General features: G+C 50.1%; 1 protein-coding gene across 2 annotated transcripts in view; it reads left to right on the top strand.

Moving 5' to 3' along the window:
• Positions 1-19473, top strand: part of stac3 (SH3 and cysteine rich domain 3) — an 88222-nt gene extending 68749 nt beyond the window's left edge. The window contains exons 7-11 of one of the 2 annotated variants that reach the window (XM_067976755.1): positions 3347-3396; positions 7548-7651; positions 10753-10804; positions 13369-13506; positions 15199-19473. In XM_067976755.1, coding sequence (XP_067832856.1) covers positions 3347-3396; positions 7548-7651; positions 10753-10804; positions 13369-13506; positions 15199-15297 — 443 coding nt within the window. In that variant the 3' untranslated portion in view covers positions 15298-19473. Of the gene's footprint in view, positions 1-3346; positions 3397-7547; positions 7652-10017; positions 10460-10752; positions 10805-13368; positions 13507-15198 lie in introns of those variants that run through there. The other variant, XM_067976756.1, reaches the window with a different exon arrangement.
• The last annotated feature ends 512 nt before the right edge of the window (positions 19474-19985 follow it).

Here is a 19985-nt window from a genome sequence, read left to right as displayed (position 1 = left end):
CCGTCCATTGTACACCCCGCCCTTATACAAACCGCCTATTATACACCCCGCCCGTTATACAAACCGTCCATTGTACACCCCCCCGTTATACAAACCGTCCATTGTACACCCCGCCCATTATACACCCCCCCGTTATACACCCCACCCGTTATACAAAGCGTCCATTGTACACTCCCCCGTTATACAAACCGTCCATTGTACACCCCGCCCATTATACACCCCCCTGTTATACACCCCACCCGTTATACAAAGCGTCCATTGTACACCCCCCCGTTATACAAACCGTCCATTGTACACCCCGCCCATTATACACCCCCCCGTTATACACCCCCCCGTTATACAAACCGTCCATTGTATACCCCCCTGTTATACAAACCGTCCATTGTACACCCCCCCGTTATACAAACCGTCCATTGTACACCCCGCCCATTATACACCCCCCCGTTATACACCCCACCCGTTATACAAAGCGTCCATTGTACACTCCCCCGTTATTCAAACTGCCCATTATACACCCCGCCCGTGACACACCCCGCCCGTGACACACCCCGCCCGTGACACACCCCGCCCATTGTACACCCACCCTGGTATACAAACCGTCCATTGTACACCCCCCCCCCCCCCCCCGTTATACAAACCGCCGTTATACAAACCGTCCTTGTACACCCTCCCCGTTATACAAACCGCCCGTTATACACCCCGCCCGTTATACACCCCGCCCCTTGTACGCCCCGCCCCTTGTACGCCCCGCCCCTTGTACGCCCCGCCCCTTGTACGCCCCGCCCCTTGTACGCCCCGCCCCTTGTACGCCCCGCCCCTTGTACGCCCCGCCCCTTGTACGCCCCGCCCCTTGTACGCCCCGCCCCTTGTACGCCCCGCCCCTTGTACGCCCCGCCCCTTGTACGCCCCGCCCCTTGTACGCCCCGCCCCTTGTACGCCCCGCCCCTTGTACGCCCCGCCCCTTGTACGCCCCGCCCCTTGTACGCCCCGCCCCTTGTACGCCCCGCCCCTTGTACGCCCCGCCCCTTGTACGCCCCGCCCCTTGTACGCCCCGCCCCTTGTACGCCCCGCCCCGTGTACGCCCCGCCCCGTGTACGCCCCGCCCCGTGTACGCCCCGCCCCGTGTACGCCCCGCCCCGTGTACGCCCCGCCCCGTGTACGCCCCGCCCCGTGTACGCCCCGCCCCGTGTACGCCCCGCCCCGTGTACGCCCCGCCCCGTGTACGCCCCGCCCCGTGTACGCCCCGCCCCGTGTACGCCCCGCCCCGTGTACGCCCCGCCCCGTGTACGCCCCGCCCCTTGTACGCCCCGCCCCTTGTACGCCCCGCCCCTTGTACGCCCCGCCCCTTGTACGCCCCGCCCCTTGTACGCCCCGCCCCTTGTACGCCCCGCCCCTTGTACGCCCCGCCCCTTGTACGCCCCGCCCGGTATACATCCGATCCGTTATACGCCCCTCCCGTTACGCACCCCGCCCGTTACGCACCCCGCCCGTTGTACGCCCCTCCCGTTGTACACCAGCCCGTTATGCGCCCCTCCCGTTATGCGCCCCTCCCGTTATGCGCCCCTCCCGTTATGCGCCCCTCCCGTTATGCGCCCCTCCCGTTATGCGCCCCTCCCGTTATGCGCCCCTCCCGTTATGCGCCCCTCCCGTTATGCGCCCCTCCCGTTATGCGCCCCTCCCGTTATGCGCCCCTCCCGTTATGCGCCCCTCCCGTTATGCGCCCCTCCCGTTATGCGCCCCTCCCGTTATGCGCCCCTCCCGTTATGCGCCCCTCCCGTTATGCGCCCCTCCCGTTATGCGCCCCTCCCGTTATGCGCCCCTCCCGTTATGCGCCCCTCCCGTTATGCGCCCCTCCCGTTATGCGCCCCGCCCGTTATGCGCCCCGCCCGTTATGCGCCCCGCCCGTTATGCGCCCCGCCCGTTATGCGCCCCGCCCGTTATGCGCCCCGCCCGTTATGCGCCCCGCCCGTTATGCGCCCCGCCCGTTATGCGCCCCGCCCGTTATGCGCCCCGCCCGTTATGCGCCCCGCCCGTTATGCGCCCCGCCCGTTATGCACCCCGCCCGTTATGCACCCCTCCCGTTATGCACCCCTCCCGTTATGCACCCCTCCCGTTATGCACCCCTCCCGTTATGCACCCCTCCCGTTATGCACCCCTCCCGTTATGCACCCCTCCCGTTATGCACCCCTCCCGTTATGCACCCCTCCCGTTATGCACCCCTCCCGTTATGCACCCCTCCCGTTATGCACCCCTCCCGTTTTGCACCCCTCCCATTTTGCACACCCCACCCGTTATGCGCCCCTCCCGTTATACGCCCGCCCCGTCATACGCCCCCTCCCATTATACATCCCCTCCCATTATACACCCCACCCTTGCTGTTGAAGTCACTGGAAAGAAAAATGTGGGTGGGTCATGTAACGGGCGGCTGACCTGCTGCGGCCTGTTTTTCACCCCCGCTGGAGTTGAATTTTATCCCCCAATGTATTTTTCATTTTGTAAAATTCACGACCAGAGGAGAAGGGGAGGTTCTGTTCTCCTGGGCTGGATTTCTTCCCCCCGCCCCCCTCCGCTTACCTGCCCTTGTGAGTTGCAGCGTACAACACAGCTGACACAGGCTGCAGACCAAAAGCGATCAGACATTTCTGGAATCAGCTGGATTTGGGGGTTTAAATACCAAAAAAAATAAAAATTGCTCGTAACAGGAAAAACAGGAGGCAAATGAAAGCTAATGAAGGAGAGCCTTTGTTCAAGAGAGAGGGAAAGTGCTGCAGTGAGTTAACCAGAGAGGCTCTGCAACAGCAGGGGATGCTGAGATATCGATGGTGCTGTGGGCCTGACTCACTGGGCTCATGCTTACTGGGATATCACTGTGGTACTTTCTGGGCTATGAGAGTCAAGGCCCACAAGGCCGGAGAGCACCACAGTCAGGGGCCTGACATGGACCATTGTCCCATCACCTGATACATCCAAAAACTGCTGATGGAAAGGAGGACAGTTACTCTCTGATAAATGAGTGTGGGACAATCGGAGATCCCTGAAGTCACTCACCAGTAATTCACATTTGATTGAATGTTTTATCCTTTCTATAGTGTTGGTGATTTTTCACATAACATATAATGAGTTCAATCTAATTACTTTGAGTCTCCTCATTCTTCCACAGTTTACGGATGAAATGGTTGTTTTCATTAAAACACAAATGATCGATTACAGCCATTGGACCTCACCTAGAATGTGGCCCTGGTTGTGATGTTGATTTTTTGAATGGCTCCAAACATCACCTTCGAATGAGGTTTTCCTTTGTGATTGGACCACCTCTGAGATAACAGCGATCTTCTGATTATTGCAGGTGGAGACGCACCAGACAAAAAAGACAAGAATAATCCAGATGAGGCAAAGGTAACTTTGGGGCTCTATCAGGGGCATGGGACCTAGACATGTCCATGAGGTCAATGGAGTGCAAATGAATGGCCTCTTCTTGTACTCCACACACCACAATTACAGAGAGGAAAATGGACATAGGAGGAAAGCTCTTCTCCCCTAATCTCTAAATGTCACAGATATTGAGAGTTATATACTGAACCTTTATAAATCACTGGTTAGGCCTCAGCTGGAGTATTGTGTCCAATTCTGGACACTACACTTTTGGAAGGATGTCAAGGCCTTAGAGAGGGTGCAGAAGAGATTTATTAGAATGGTACCAGGGATGAGGGACTTCAGTTATGTGGAGAGACTGGAGAAGCTGGGATTGTTCTCCTTAGAACAGAGAAGGTTAAGAGGAGATTTGATAGAGGTGTTCAAAATCATGAATGGTTTTGATAGAGTAAATAAGGAGAAACTGTCCCCATTGGTGGAAGGGTCCGTAATAGGAGAACAGAGACTTAAGGTGTTTGGCAAAAGAACCAGAGGCGACATGAGGAAACATTTTTTTACGCAGCGAATTGTTCTGATCTGGAATGCACTGCCTGAAAGGGCGGTGGAAGCAGATTCAATAGTAACAGTCAAAAGGGAGTTGGATAAATACTTGAAGGGGAAAAATTTGCAGGGTTATGGGAAAAGAGCAGGGGAGTGGGACTAATTGGATAGCTCTTTCAAAGAGCCGGCACAGGCACGATGGGCCGAATGGCCTCCTTCTGCGCTGCAAGATGCAACGATATCACATTTGTTTGATTTACTACCTCTTCCGAATTGAGCTTCTCCAAACTCCATCTCCCAGCAAAGTTAAAATAAAGCACTGAAGAATGTTGTCATTGTATTGCTATGGAATCAACAGATTGTAGTATGGTCAATATTTCAGACTGGCACTATACCTTCCTGCCTTTCCTTTAACCCTTTACTCCAACCCGAACTGTCTCCCTCTCTTCCCCCCTATTTAAAGTACAGAACCTGGTGGTGGTCTTGCACTGTAGTCCCATTCTTGGGCCTTGGCCTGCTGCTTTAGTTGGTTCCCTGTGTCCTGCTCCGGTACAGAGCCTGAGTGTTTGCCCACTATAAGGGGAAGTTGTAGGGCTGAGCTCTTCTGGCATGGTGGAGTGGACACTGGCAAATTGGGTGCATCTGATTTGCCAGCCGTGCAATGTTCCAAGTATCAGATAGGAAGTCGTGCGGCCTACAAATCGGGTACCCGATATACCTACATCCCGGGAATACTGAACCCCAAAATTACATCCATCGTCTCTTACTTTTGCCAAAAAATTTGGCTCTTTAAATATCAGGACCGGTTGCAAATGAAATTCCTTTGTCCACTATTTTAATGGAGGCGGTAACCTCTTTAGAGGTTTAAATTGTGTTGCATAAACTTGGCTTGTGTTCCCTCAAATTTAGAAGATTGAGGGGTGATCTGATCGAGGTGTTTAAATTGATAAAAGGATTTGATTGGGTGGATACGGAGAAACTATTTCCTCTGGTGGGAGAATCAAGAACAAAAGAAGATAATATTAGAGCTCGGCCGTTCAGGAGTGAAATCAGGAAGCACTTTTTCACACAAAGAGTAGTGAAAATCTGCAACTCTCTCCCCCAAAAAGGCTGTGGACGCTGGGGGTCAATTGGAGCTTTCAAGACTGAGATTGATAGATTTTTGTTGGGTGAGGGTATCAAGGGATAGGGAGCAAAGGTGGGTAAATGGAGTTGAGGTACAGATCAGCCATGATCTAATTGAATGGCGGAACAGGCCCGAGGGGCTGAACGGCCTCCTCCTGTTCCTAAGTTCCTATGTTTATGTTAAATCGGTTAGCACCAATAATAAAATAGGAATTTGATTAGCCTTCAGACGCTGATACTTAAAGAGACAGATTTCATGGCACTTGTCATTGGCTTTCTTTTTTAATTCGTTCATGGGATGTGGGCGTCGCTGGTGAGGCCGGCATTTATTGCCCATCCCTAATTGCCCCTTGAGAAGGTGGTGGTGAGCCGTCTTCTTGAACCGCTGCAGTCCGTGTGGTGAAGGTTCTCCCACAGTGCTGTTAGGAAGGGAGTTCCAGGATTTTGACCCAGTGATGATGAAGGAACGGCGATATATTTCCAAGTCGGGATGGTGTGTGACTTGGAGGGGAACGTGCAGGTGGTGTTGTTCCCATGTGCCTGCTGCTCTTGTCCTTCTAGGTGGTAGAGGTCGCGGGTTTGGGAGGTGCTGTCGAAGAAGCCTTGGCGAGTTGCTGCAGTGCATCCTGTGGATGGTACACGCTGCAGCCACTGTGCGCCGGTGGTAAAGGAAGTGAATGTTTAGGGTGGTGGATGGGGTGCCAATCAAGGGGGCTGCTTTGTCCTGGATGGTGTCGAGCTTCGTAAGTGTTGTTGGAGCTGCACTCATCCAGGCAAGTGGAGTCCCTTCACCACCGGTGCACAGTGGCTGCAGTGTGTACCATCCACAGGATGCACTGCAGCAACTCGCCAAGGCTTCTTCGACAGCACCTCCCAAACCCGCGACCTCTACCATCTAGAGGGACAAGGGCAGCAGGTATACGGGAACAACACCACCTGTTCCCCTCCAAATCACACACCAACCCGACTTGCAAATATATCGCCGTTCCTTCATCGTCGCTGTGTCAAAATCCTGGAATTCCCTTCCTAACAGCACTGTGGGAGAACCTTCACCACACGGACTGCAGCGGTTCAAGAAGGCGGCTCACCACCACCTTCTCAAGGGCAATTAGGGATGGGCAATAAATGCTGGTCCTGCCAGTGACGCCCACATCCCATGAACGAATAAAAAAAAAATTCTGACCTTATGATGGAGGGAAGGTCATTGATGAAGCAGCTGAAGATGGTTGGGCCTAGGACACTGCCCTGAGGAACTCCTGCAGCAATGTCCTGGGGCTGAGATGATTGGCCTCCAACAACCACTACCATCTTCCTTTGTGCTAGGTATGAGTCCAGCCACTGGAGAGTTTTCCCCCTGATTCCCATTGACTTCAATTTTACTGGGGCTCCTTGGTGCCACACTCGGTCAAATGCTGCCTTGATGTCAAGGGCAGTCACTCTCACCTCACCTCTGGAATTCAGCTCTTTTGTCCATGTTTGGACCAAGGCTGTAATGAGGTCTGGAGCCGAGTGGTCCTGGCGGAACCCAAACTGAGCATCGGTGAGCAGGTTATTGGTGAGTAAGTGCCGCTTGATAGCACTGTCGACGACACCTTCCATCACTTTGCTGATGATTGAGAGTAGACTGATGGGGCGGTAATTGGCCGGATTGGATTTGTCCTGCTTTTTGTGGACAGGACATACCTGGGCAATTTTCCACTTTGTCGGGTATATGCCAGTGTTGTAGCTGCACTGGAACAGTTTGGCTAGAGGCGCAGCTAGTTCTGGAGCACAAGTCTTCAGCACTACAGCCGGGATGTTGTCGGGGCTCATAGCCTTTCTTGCGTCCAGTGCACTCAGCCGTTTCTTGATATCATGTGGAGTGATGGTATGTGATTTAACCGGCTCTGCATCTCCTACTTAAGTATAGAACCTGCTGGAGACTGATTAGTAGTCTCAGACTTGATGTTTGCCTCCTGTTGTGCTCTCCCTGTTCCCTATTACGGTGCACGCTATAATGCTAAAGTGAGCTGGTAAGTCGAGTTTACTAATGCTTTTGCCAGTGGATATGTGCAGTGTGTGGTGCGGTACTGAGCTGCAGAGGCCAGAAAGATCCCTTGTTCATTCTTTGACCTGGGCTGATTAGCTGTTCTTGGTCTAGGTTGGGGAGAGGGGTGGGGGCGAGAAGTACAGGCTCTACATTTTCCCCAGGCAAAGAGGAGAAAAATCAGCCAGGGCTTCTGCTCCTGGTTGCAATGCTGGAAAGGTCAGGGCAGGATAAGCCTTGACTGTGATGCCCCCTACAGCCAAATAGCCAACCAACACCTATTGTCTCAGCTCACAAAGAATGACCACTTTCTGGAGGGCCATTTCATAATGAGATTCCAGAGAGGGGAGAACAAGGGAGATAAAACTGTCCTGATTAAAGTCCAGACACGCGTGTGTTTAGTCCACTCTTGCTGCTAATATTCTTGCTGCTAAAATTCTGATGCAAAACATTTCATCCATTATCTTCTTTTCTCTTTGGACAGAACAAAAAGCCACAGCCAGGTATGCGAGGTGGCTTCTCACAGACTCACTATTTTGTGGCATTGTACAGATACAAAGCACAGGAGAAGGACGATCTGGATTTCCAGTAAGTTCCATCTTAGCACATGACCTGATATCTTTCATTCTGGGCTCCATGCAATTGTTTTGTACAAAACTCATTGAATAGGCCTGAAGGAGGGAGCTCTCCCCATGTCCATCCCTTTTCATGAGGTAACCTTGCCATCATTTTCAAAGATGGATCCTCCTCCAAGAATCCCTTTAAAAACTTGTTTAGTTTAAAGAGTTATGAAAAACTAATTTTGGTGATTTAACATTTTTGTTTGAGATTAAATGACAGCCCTTTAGAATTCCCAACATTTTCTGTTTTTATTTCAAATTTCCAGCATTTGCAATGCCCCCTTTACAGTTGTAATTTTTTCCTTGGGTTATTATTGGGTGTTCAGCACATCTGAGGAACAACAATAGTACATTCAGAATATAGTTAGATGCAGGGGCAGGTGAGCGGGTGGGTGGGTGAGCGGGTGGGTGGGTGAGAGATGGGTGGATGGGTGAGAGATGGGTGGATGGGTGAGAGATGGGTGGATGGGTGAGAGATGGGTGGGTGGGTGAGTGGATGGGTGGGTGAGTGGATGGGTGGGTGGGTGGGTGAGTGGATGGGTGGGTGAGTGGATGGGTGGGTGAGTGGATGGGTGGGTGAGTGGATGGGTGGGTGAGTGGATGGGTGGGTGAGTGGATGGGTGGGTGAGTGGATGGGTGGGTGAGTGGATGGGTGGGTGAGTGGATGGGTGGGTGAGTGGATGGGTGGGTGAGTGGATGGGTGGGTGAGTGGATGGGTGGGTGAGTGGATGGGTGGGTGAGTGGATGGGTGGGTGAGTGGATGGGTGGGTGAGTGGATGGGTGGGTGAGTGGATGGGTGGGTGAGTGGATGGGTGGGTGAGTGGATGGGTGGGTGAGTGGATGGGTGGATGGGTGGATGGGTGGGTGAGAGATGAGTGGATGGGTGGGTGGGTGGGCGGGCGGGCGAGCGGGCGGGCGGGCGGGCGGGCGGACGGGCGGGCGAGCGGACGGGCGGGCGAGCGGACGGGCGGGCGAGCGGACGGGCGGGTGAGAGATGAGTGGATGGGCGGATGGGTGGATGGGCGGGTGGGTGGATGGGCGGGTGGGTGGGTGGGTGGATGGGTGGGTGGGAGATGGGTGAATGGGTGGGTGAGCGGATGGGTGGGTGAGTGGATGGGTGGGTGAGAGATGGGTGGGTGAGAGATGGGTGAGTGGATGGGTGGGTGAGCGGATGGGTGGGTGAGCGGATGGGTGGGTGAGCGGATGGGTGGGTGAGCGGATGGGTGGGTGAGAGATGAGTGGATGGGTGGGTGGGCGGATGGGTGGGTGAGTGGATGGGTGGGTGAGAGATGGGTGGATGGGTGGGTGGGCGGATGGGTGGATGGGCGGGTGAGTGGATGGGCGGGTGAGTGGATGGGCGGGTGGGTGGGTGGGCGGGTGGGTGGGTGGGTGGATGGGTGGGTGGGAGATGGGTGGATGGGTGGGAGATGGGTGGATGGGTGGGTGAGTGGATGGGTGGATGGGTGGGTGGGGTCAGTGGATGGGTGGGTGAGAGATGGTTGGATGGGTGGGTGGATGGGTGGGTGAGTGGATGGGTGGGTGAGTGGATGGGTGGGTGAGCGGATGGGTGGGTGAGTGGATGGGTGGGTGAGAGATGAGTGGATGGGTGGGTGGGCGGATGGGTGGGTGAGTGGATGGGTGGGTGAGAGATGAGTGGATGGGTGGGTGGGCGGGTGAGTGGATGGGTGGGTGAGTGGATGGGTGGGTGAGTGGATGGGTGGGTGAGTGGATGGGTGGGTGAGTGGATGGGTGGGTGAGTGGATGGGTGGGTGAGTGGATGGGTGGGTGAGAGATGAGTGGATGGGTGGGTGGGCGGATGGGTGGATGGGCGGATGGGTGGATGGGCGGGTGAGTGGATGGGCGGATGGGTGGGTGGGCGGGTGGGCGGGCGGGTGGGTGGGCGGGCGGGTGGGTGGGTGGGTGGGTGGGTGGGAGATGGGTGAATGGGTGGGTGAGCGGATGGTTGGGTGAGAGATGGGTGGATGGGTGGGTGGCGTCAGTGGATGGGTGGGTGGATGGGTGAGTGGATGGGTGAGTGAGTGGATGGGTGAGAGATGAGTGGGTGGGTGAGTGGATGGGTGGGTGGGTGGATGGGTGGGTGGATGGGTGGGTGGGCGGATGGGTGGGTGAGCGGATGGGTGGATCGAGAGGTTAGTGGATGTCCACATGTCCTGTTATCCTGTCCCTATTCTCTCTCCCCATTCCATTTTAAAAAAATGATTGCACACAAAGCACAGATGAAAGGGCAAAACGTGATTCTTTTTCAGAAGCTCTAACTATAAAGTCCATTAATAACCTTGTTCTTCCTCCTGCCTTTCACCATCGATTTTGGAGGCGGGAGCAACTTTCAACAAACTGTATTTTCCTTGGCCGAAAACTGGCTTGAAAGACTGTTTTTCCTGCGATCTGAAAGCCCAGATAACGGAGATCGTAGAGGTCACCAGGTCACCAGGCCAATCTTTGACACGTTAAAAGAACTTCAAAGAGGGCTGAGGATTTGCCGACAGATATTCCCAGCAGCAGTTTCTGGAACCTGACTGCACCCGCAAGAGTAAACTCAACAGAGGCACATGAAGGGTTAAAAGTCGAGTTACAATCGCAATGACTGGAGACTGCGTGAGACTGGGCTGCACATAGGAGTTGCCAACCCTCCAGGATTGCCCTGGAGTCTCCAGGAATTAAGGATTGATCTCCAGGTCACTGCTGCGAGCAAAAAACCCCAGAGAAAAATCACAAGGGCATTAAAATGAAATCATGAGTTTTTTTTCATTTTCTTCGAACACTTTTGTTTATTAGTTATTAAAATATTGGAGATGGGGAGAAAAGGCTGTTTGACCGGGGCGGGGGGCGGGCGGAGGTGGGAAGTCATGTGATGAAACCTCCAGGAATACGACCAACCAGAGTTGGCAACCCTGGCTGTACAATCGCAGGAAGGTTTCATCAGGTAATTAGTTTGGAGTTGAAAGCAGAATTGTGATAGAATTAAGGGTGTGCTTTAGATGATAAAGGACTGGTTACTGGCATTGCTGGTTCAGTAATACAATTCTCCCGACCTACTTTCTTTTACAGTGCGGGGGACAGAGTAACCGTCTTTGACGACTCCAATGAGGAATGGTGGAAGGTAAGTTCTGCTATAGACTGTGGCAGTCCCCGCACACCATCCATGTGTATGTCACACATCCCCCTTGCGTTTGCCATCAGCACACAACCCTCCCCTTCCCCTTCCCCCCGATCTGGGCCTCCCACCTGGGTTAAAACCAGCCCATGCAAACCATCTGAACCCCAAAATAAAATGAGAAACTGCCAATCCTGGTTTAAAAAGGAGTGTAAATGGGTGGATTTCAGTGTTTGTCAGTACAAATCAGAAGGCTTGGGCTGACCATCATTAGAAAAACCAACACCGTTTCTAATGTTCTCACATTAACTTGGACTCTGAGCCCAGAATGAGACAGCATAACAAGGCTGGAGCAAAGGAGACTGAAGGCTTTTTTTCTCCTTGAGCCACTGCGATTCAGTGAAACAGAGCCACGGATCGAGGAGTTAACGCAGAGTCCAATAACACCTGTGAGAAAGATGGATGAACTGGAAAGGACCAGGACTGAGTGTTGTAAAGATATATGGGCAAAACTGTGGCAAATGGAATTCAATGTAGACAAATGTGAGGTCATCCACTTTGGATCAAAAAAGGATAGAACAGGGTACTTTCTAAATGGTAAAAAGTTAAAAACAGTGGATGTCCAAAGGGACTTAGGGGTTCAGGTACATAGATCATTGAAGTGTCATGAACACGTGCAGAAAATAATCAATAAGGCTAATGGAATGCTGGCCTTTATATCTGGAGGACTGGAGTACAAGGGGGCAGAAGTTATGCTGCAGCTATACAAAACCCTGGTTAGACCGCACCTGGAGTACTGTGAGCAGTTCTGGGCACCGCACCTTCGGAAGGACATATTGGCCTTGGAGGGAGTGCAGCGTAGGTTTACTAGAATGATACCCGGACTTCAAGGGTTAAGTTACGAGGAGAGATTACACAAATTGGGGTTGTATTCTCCAGAGTTTAGAAGGTTAAGGGGTGATCTGATCGAAGTTTATAAGATATTTAGGGGAACGGATAGGGTGGATAGAGAGAAACTATTTCCGCTGGTTGGGGATTTTAGGAGTAGGGGGCACAGTCTAAAAATTAGAGCCAGACCTTTCAGGAGTGAGATTAGAAAACATTTCTACACACAAAGGGTGGTAGAAGTTTGGAACTCTCTTCCGCAAACAGCAATTGATACTAGCTCAATTGCTAAATTTAAATGTGAGATAGATAGCTTTTTGGCAACCAAAGGTATTAAGGGATATGGGCCAAAGGCAGGTATATGCAGTTAGATCACAGATCAGCCATGATCTTATCAAATGGCAGAGCAGGCACGATGGGCTGAATGGCCTACTCTTGTTCCTATGTTCCTATATCCAGATGGACCTGATTGAAACGTCAAGGGAGGCAGCAGCTTGAAGATATTACAGGATGTGAGGGGAGATAGATAATCTAGATTTACTTCATTTACCTCAGGAAGGGGGGGGGAGGGCAGAGAAAATCTTTCCTCAGGTGATAGAATAGATGGGGTAGAGTCCATAGTCTGAAGGAATGGGCTTGATGGCTTAAACAGCCTTTCTATACTCTAAGGAGCTGAAATTCCTTTGTGTGCTATTTTTTAAGGGAATTGGTTAATGACTTTGTTGAAATACTAAAGACAGGAGGCCCCTAAAATCCACGGGCCAATGTTCAAGGCAATTACAATGGGATTGCAGCCACTGAGAACCTCTGACTGACTCTGGTGGATGCTCCAGGGGCCACCTAAACAAGAAAGAAGCTGAAAATGGCAGCCAAAGACTGTCTGGCTATGGGTAGGGAGTACCAGATCCCTCCCATCAGACACAGGTCACTGGTACCCTCCCCTCCCCCTCCACTGGTTCTTATTCGAAGGGAGCTGCTTTAAAAGCTCACCAATAAACAAAATTGCTGCCAATTCTTCAGGGGTCCAAGTCCCGACCCTGGCCTGGACCCCCAGGTAAGCCCCCTCAACCTGTGGTCAGTGAGGTATGCCTGGCCTGACATACCTCCACTGACCATACACCGGGTACCAGTGAAGGCCTCAGGCTGTGGGAGTACGGAGTCTTTGTCCATGGCTCTGCCCCATGCCGATGTCGGCCATGTTTGGGGGCGGGTGGAGGCTCCGCCCTCAACAAGCCATCATGGATGCTTCAGTGGAAGGCTGGGACCTGACCTATTCGGATCCCGGCTTCGTGTCCGGCTGTTCTGGCGCACTCCTGCCGAAGTTCTGGTGGGACTACATTGGAACAGCCGTTAATTTGCGGGGCCAGGAGCTTTCTCCGACCACATTGGGGAAAAGTAGTTCCTTTTACTCCATGTGGACTGAGCAGCAGTCCTACAAACTCATGTGATTGCTTCATGGCGAATCAGTAAGGTTTATGCACCCATTCGAGGTTAGGATGCGATCAGGTAGCTGGGTAAAACGACATAAATCTGTCAGCAGTAGTAAAACCCAGTTCAACTATGAGTCACTGCACTGATATCGTGAGGGTGTGGGATATATAGAGCAGCAGCATTGTAGTATGAATAAGGTATTCCTTATTATTTAAGTAGGAAATATTTCTGATCCAAACGACCCTCCATTTCAGGGCAAAATCGGAGAGAAGTCTGGCTACTTCCCAGCAAACTACATCATAAGAGTGCGTGCGGGAGAACGTGTTCATAAAGTTATACGGTCATTTGTTGGCAACAAAGAGATGGGCCAGATTACCCTGAAGAAAGACCAGGTATGTTTCGAGGAGACGATGACAATTCAGATGCTCTTCAACACTTGTTCCCATGGCCAGCGCTAAGGGGCCATTTCTACAGATTCTACCATGCTTCCTACTAATCCAAACACGACCCTACGGGAAACATAATCTGGGAGGTGGTGTCCCCGGGTGAACTCAATTAATATAATACAGGACACTTGGTACTCCCTGGATCTCTTCAATAGACGGACAAACGATACTCTGACAGACTATTTCTCAGGCTTTAAATTGCAAATCAGGTTTATTATGAAATCAATTTAAACAGAAGCTATGGTGAACACGACAGGTTTCACTGGATTACAGAACTTTACCAGAAACAAGGGGACATAAGTATGTGTTATGAACGCACCGAGCTACCTGAAGCAGATTCAATAGTAACTTTCAAAAGAGAATTGGATAAATACTTGAAGGGAAAAAATTGCAGAGCTATGGGGAAAGAGCAGGGGAGTGGGACTAATTGGATAGCTCTTTCAAAGAGCCGGCACAGGCACGATGGGCCGAATGGCCGCCTTCTGCGCTGTATGAGTCTGGATGCTACAAGGCAATTTTTCTTGCAGGGATTTGTCGACCTCTGGAATAAGTTGCCAGCTTGAGCAGTGAGTTTGGCAACACAGAAATCCAGATATAGAACCCCAATTGTATCCTCTCTTTACTCTGAAAATTAAATTGGGATTAAAAAAGATCAAAAGATTATTTCTCACACTAGGATTCAAAGACACTGAGTAGAAACCTGGAACCTGTCTCCAGTTATCTGCCTCCTTTCAGGACAAAGCTAAATTGTGTCAGCTTTGCTTGCATGGATAGACAATCACAAATGATGAGCTCTGTCTCCATCTCACAGCCTGTGACCGGTATTAACTGTTTCTGTTACCTGTGTGCATTTGAAAGCAAACACTCATTAGGTAGTCCACCTCATTGGCCTTTTGAAGCGGCAGTCTGCATACCAGATCTGTCACTGAGATCTCCAGGTGACTTAGCTGAGGGTTTCAGAATTAAAAAAACAAATTTGGTCCAGGTAAATTGCTCGCCATAGCAGAGAGTTCAAATATCAGGGGACACGAGATAAAAATGAGGGCATTAGGCATAAGGGAGAAGTCAGATGGAACTTTTTCACCCAAAGGGTAGGTTAACAGGGAAGGACATTGTAAATGGATTCAAGAGACAATTAGGTGCATTTCTGGAAAGAGAAAGGGTTGAGGGATATGGTGAGAAGGTGGTAGATCCATGAAAAAGGGACAAACTTATTGGATCTAATGGCTTTTTCCTGTTCCTAAGACTGCTTTATCAGAGAGCTCATGGATACTTAAAGTCACATCATTGAAAATTCGCAAAATGACAAAGAGTCTTTTTCCGTACATTGTTCAATTTGTTTCCCCTGTTTAACAACTGGTGGTTGCACGGAGAGGTGGGGTATGGATTCAGAGTGGCAAATGCCCGTGTGTTGAGCTTACAATCTCAGCTGTGCTATGGGAGGGTGAGTGGACATGCCAAGTGAAGGTGAGGCCGTTCCCTCCCTGGGAAGGAATTAAAACTGGAGGGAGGGCCCCCCTGAGCCAGTCTTACGCACTGCACCCAAGCAATCAGTTCGAGAGCAAGGTTGAAAGAAAGGCCTGAGAGCAGGTGACTGCATTGATCTCTCTAATTATTCTACTCTTCAACTCGTGACAGATTGTTGTGCAGAAAGGAGAAGAGGTCAACGGTTACATCAAGGTATTCACTGGCAGGAAGGTGGGAATGTTCCCTGTTGACTTCCTAGAGGAAATCTGAGCACGTGCAAGAACCAGGAGAAGGATAAGCCTTGAGATGGCTGTTCCAAATCTGCAACAGTGCCCAACTTCTCCATGTTTGAAGAAACTGTGTGGAGGAAGACGTATTTCATGGTTGTGTTCAAGCCAGCTGGAAGAAATCTTCCAGACAAAAATGGAGGACAGTTGCTATGGAGATCTAAGCATACCTTGGTGTGTTAGGAAAACAATTATTTTGAACATAAAAGGATAGCTGATTTTATTTGTGTTCTTAGGGTGGCACAAACCTTGTGTGAGACTTCTCATTTTTAATTTTTGTTTCTCTTTGCCGGGATTTCTAAGAAAATGTTTATGAATAAGTTGAGGCAAGTGATGACCGTATATTTGCATAATCCATGCCCATAACTAGAAGCATTTGTGGAATCCATTCAACAAGAGTTGTACTGAATGACAAAATAATGGATTTTTCAGGTCTGGCTTATTGACTGGGCCAACGCGAATGATTAAACTAAATGACACGGTCATGCGTCAGAGTTAGAACTGGAATGAGGGCCAAAGGACTTCATTCATAGCTGGGTCCCTAGTCTTTAATGCCAATTCACCTTTTTAAACTCAGCTGGCCCTTTCTCTACCCAAAGAGGTTTATTCCCATCCGGAAAATAATGAACACCACTAAAACCTCTTGAGTAGGGAAGCATTCCAGTCGTGAAACTGATACTTGGACAGCTGTTGCAATGGAAGGAATGCGGGAATGTTTCATGGTGTCAATGGAAAGGGTTAGAATGATGGATTTTTCCCTTAGCCTTAGGAATATGTTTCCCGAATGGAAACGGGGAGAGAACCAAAAGTGGCTGAAGTAGTGTTTTGACACTGGCAGCACTCAGTTATGAGGAATGGGTCGTGTATTTTTCTGCAGCCACTGATTCTGTTCTGGGGAACTGTGTTGGCTTCAGAAAAGGCTGTTGATCGAATGACACATTAAAGCAAATGGATACTAAGGTATGACTAGACTAAGCATATTCCATTGTGAGCTATTTCTGTGAAGGGAGTAGATAGGGAATTAGAGACAGATCAGGAATATAGTGCAGGAGGAGTGTGACTATTCAGAATTGTTTCTGTTGATGTGTGTGTGTGTGTGTGTGTGTGTGCAGTTATATCATTGGAAAGATCCTTGAACATTTGGACTATCATTAGATACTGCACAGTGGCTTTTTATTATTTTCTGCTCCTCTATTTTTATAGAATCTACTGATTGCTGTGCTTTAGAAGCTAAAATATTTCAGTTTTGCTGTGATGGAAGATTTATTTTTAGACGATTTGAGTGATGGACCCTGCTTCTCGCTTATCATTACCTGTTTTCAATTTACTTTTCCCAATTTAAATGTATGTCCCCTGGTCCCACTGGGACGGACTCACCTTGATGTAATATTCTGGGTTCACCTTATCTATCCCATTTAATACTTTATATACCTCAAGAAGGTCTGCTCTTTCTAACGGACTGTAGAGTTTAAATTTCTTTAACCTTCCTCATAGTCCATCTCTTTTACACTTGGCTCGTCCCTGCACCCTCTCCACTGTGACCCTTTTGAAGTAGGCTGACCAGAATTGCACACAGCATTCCTAGTGAGGTCTGCTCAGTGCATTATAAAACCACCGGAGACGTATACCCCACTGTTCTGGCCATGGACCCCATCTGTTTGTTTTTAATTGTTTCTCCATGTGTTACGATCTGGAACGCACTGCCTGAAAGGGCGGTGGAAGCAGATTCGATAGTAACTTTCAAAAGAGAATTGGATAAATACTTGAAGGGGAAAAAAATGCAGGGATATGGGGAAAGAGCAGGGGAGTGGGACTAATTGGATAGTCCTTTCAAAGAGCCAGCAGAGGTACAATGGGCCGAATGGCCTCCTTCTGTGCTGTATGATTCTACGTCTCAATATTGAAAGTGTTGAGTCCACTGTCACTCTCTGGTCCCTCTGTGCTAAATCCATTCTTCATTCTATAGCTAGTTGGCTTATATTTTTCTCCTCAATGTATAAAACTGTACATTTGTCAGTATTACGTTTCATTTGCCATTTGCCTGCCCAATTGCATAGCTGATCTAAATCCTTCTGCAAACAGTGAACCGCATGTTAATGCTGTCCTACATTACAACGGTGACGACACTTCAAAAGTACGTCATTAGCTGTAAAACGCTTTGGGACGCCCTGAGGTCGTGAAAGGCTCTATAAACGCAAGTCTTTCTTTATCCCCACAGCTCATCCCTCTCACACCACTTGTCAGCTTTATGGCTCTCCTCTGCACTGCCCTTAGGGCCTGGACGGTCCCCAAAATCACAGTGATCACAACTATACTCATTACTCCGGGAGCAGCAGGACCTCTGGGGAGTAGAACTTAGCTGGTTTGAGTGATAAATCCCAGCACCAGGGAAAAGTGGAAAAACTTTTGAAGTCAAGGAATGTTCAAGGCTTGTCACCTGCCTTGCCCGTCTTAGACACTTCGACCCGCTGTGTAATTCCAGGATTGGCAATTTCTCATTTGATTAGTGCATGTTCAGTTTTTTATTTCTCACTCAGTTTTGTAATGTTTATCTCGCATCCCCATTTTTTATAAATGTTTCGTTTCTGCTCCTTTGGGGTTCCTTCCTCTGGTGAGGGGGGGGAGGGGTGGAGAGGGGTCCTCCCAATCTCCCTCTGAAGCTTTGGCGGGAGATTCCTGCTGTCTGTTTTTCGTCTCCTCATGATTGAGAACTTGGCGTGAGGAGGGCGATGGGTGATGAACTACATCCTCATATTCTGTGAGGCAGTTTGTTGCTGCACCGAGCCCTACCCCCCTTCAGCTTTTAAAACACGGAGGCCTGGAGATTCCCCTAGGGACGCAAATGCGCCCAGAAAGCGTTGGTTTTGCCGAGCTGAACTTAGGCCCAAGTTTCGCTCAAACTCATTTGCATAGGCCCGAACGTAAAATCTCCCATGAATCAGCGCAATCGAGCAGCAGTATCGATGGTAATCGATTATTGACTGGAACAGGGCCAAGACGACTGAATTAAACTAAATTAAACTGAAAATTTGTTCATATTATTGCCGCAGCTGAAGAAACAGGCCAATCTGTGGTTTCAATTGACTGCTGGTCACAGGACTCATGTACCAAGGGCGGATCAATTGACTGAATTTGAACTCATTTAAACTGAATTTAAAATAATTTAAAGTAATTGTAGCATCAGTATGAGGAACAGACCTGAGTGAGGCTTCAGTTGACTGCTGGTCACTGCAGCGGCAGGTCATTAACGCTGGATTCATGTGACCACGTGCCCAAATTTCTGGGCGCAATGTGATGAACACCCCACAACGGGCACAATCAGCGGAGACGCGCCATGCCAACTAGGGGGCGTGGGCAGTTTTGTGGGCAAGGGCTGCTTTGGGCGAAGGGACTTTTGAAACAGCGTAAAAGATCGTGGAATCCCCAGCGTAAAGTGGTTATGGACGCAACTCACTTACGCTTAAAATTTCGCGATCTTTTTGCGCTTTTGAATTTCGTTCAGCCTGGGTGGAAATTGTGAGGACGTTCTGGGCCTACTTTATGTCCGAGAAAAGTCTATTGGTTCACATAAGAGCTGTTTGCATAATAATAATAATGCAAATGAATGTTTAAAGGGCCTCCCCCCCCGCTCCGGTGACTCAGTGGACAAATGCACTGTCTGGTGTGCTAGTGAGAGGGCCGGTGGGGCTCGGTTGCGATGCCCGCTGCAGTTGAACAGCCGGCCAACACGGAGAATGGCCACTTAGGTGAGAGATGAGAGGGCTGTCGACGCCAAGTGGAAGCTTCAGGAGTGAGGGAGGGGCAGATAATTTGGATAAAGGAGGGATGGGGGGAATTTGGAGACAGAACTAATTCCTGGAACAAGAACAAGTCGCCTGCTATGAGACTCAGAATTCCACCATGTTGGTGACATGGATCAGTCATGTTGGTGACATGGATCAGTCATGTTGGTGACATGGATCAGTCATGGTGACATGGATCAGTCATGTTGATGATATGGATCAGTCATGTTGGTGACATGGATCAGTCATGTTGGTGACATGGATCAGTCATGGTGACATGGATCAGTCATGGTGGTGACATGGATCAGTCATGGTGGTGACATGGATCAGTCATGGTGGTGACATGGATCAGTCATGGTGGTGACATGGATCAGTCATGGTGGTGACATGGATCAGTCATGGTGGTGACATGGATCAGTCATGGTGGTGACATGGATCAGTCATGGTGGTGACATGGATCAGTCATGGTGGTGACATGGATCAGTCATGGTGACATGGATCAGTCATGGTGGTGACATGGATCAGTCATGGTGACATGGATCAGTCATGGTGGTGACATGGATCAGTCATGGTGGTGACATGGATCAGTCATGGTGGTGACATGGATCAGTCATGGTGGTGACATGGATCAGTCATGGTGGTGACATGGATCAGTCATGGTGACATGGATCAGTCATGGTGACATGGATCAGTCATGGTGGTGACATGGATCAGTCATGGTGACATGGATCAGTCATGGTGACATGGATCAGTCATGGTGGTGACATGGATCAGTCATGGTGACATGGATCAGTCATGGTGGTGACATGGATCAGTCATGGTGACATGGATCAGTCATGGTGGTGACATGGATCAGTCATGTTGGTGACATGGATCAGTCATGTTGGTG

Source organism: Heptranchias perlo, chromosome X, assembly GCF_035084215.1.
Source record: "Heptranchias perlo isolate sHepPer1 chromosome X, sHepPer1.hap1, whole genome shotgun sequence".
Taxonomy (NCBI): domain Eukaryota; kingdom Metazoa; phylum Chordata; class Chondrichthyes; order Hexanchiformes; family Hexanchidae; genus Heptranchias; species Heptranchias perlo.
The sequence above is the reverse complement of the archived record's forward strand: the minus strand, read 5'-3'. Positions and strand labels throughout refer to the sequence as shown.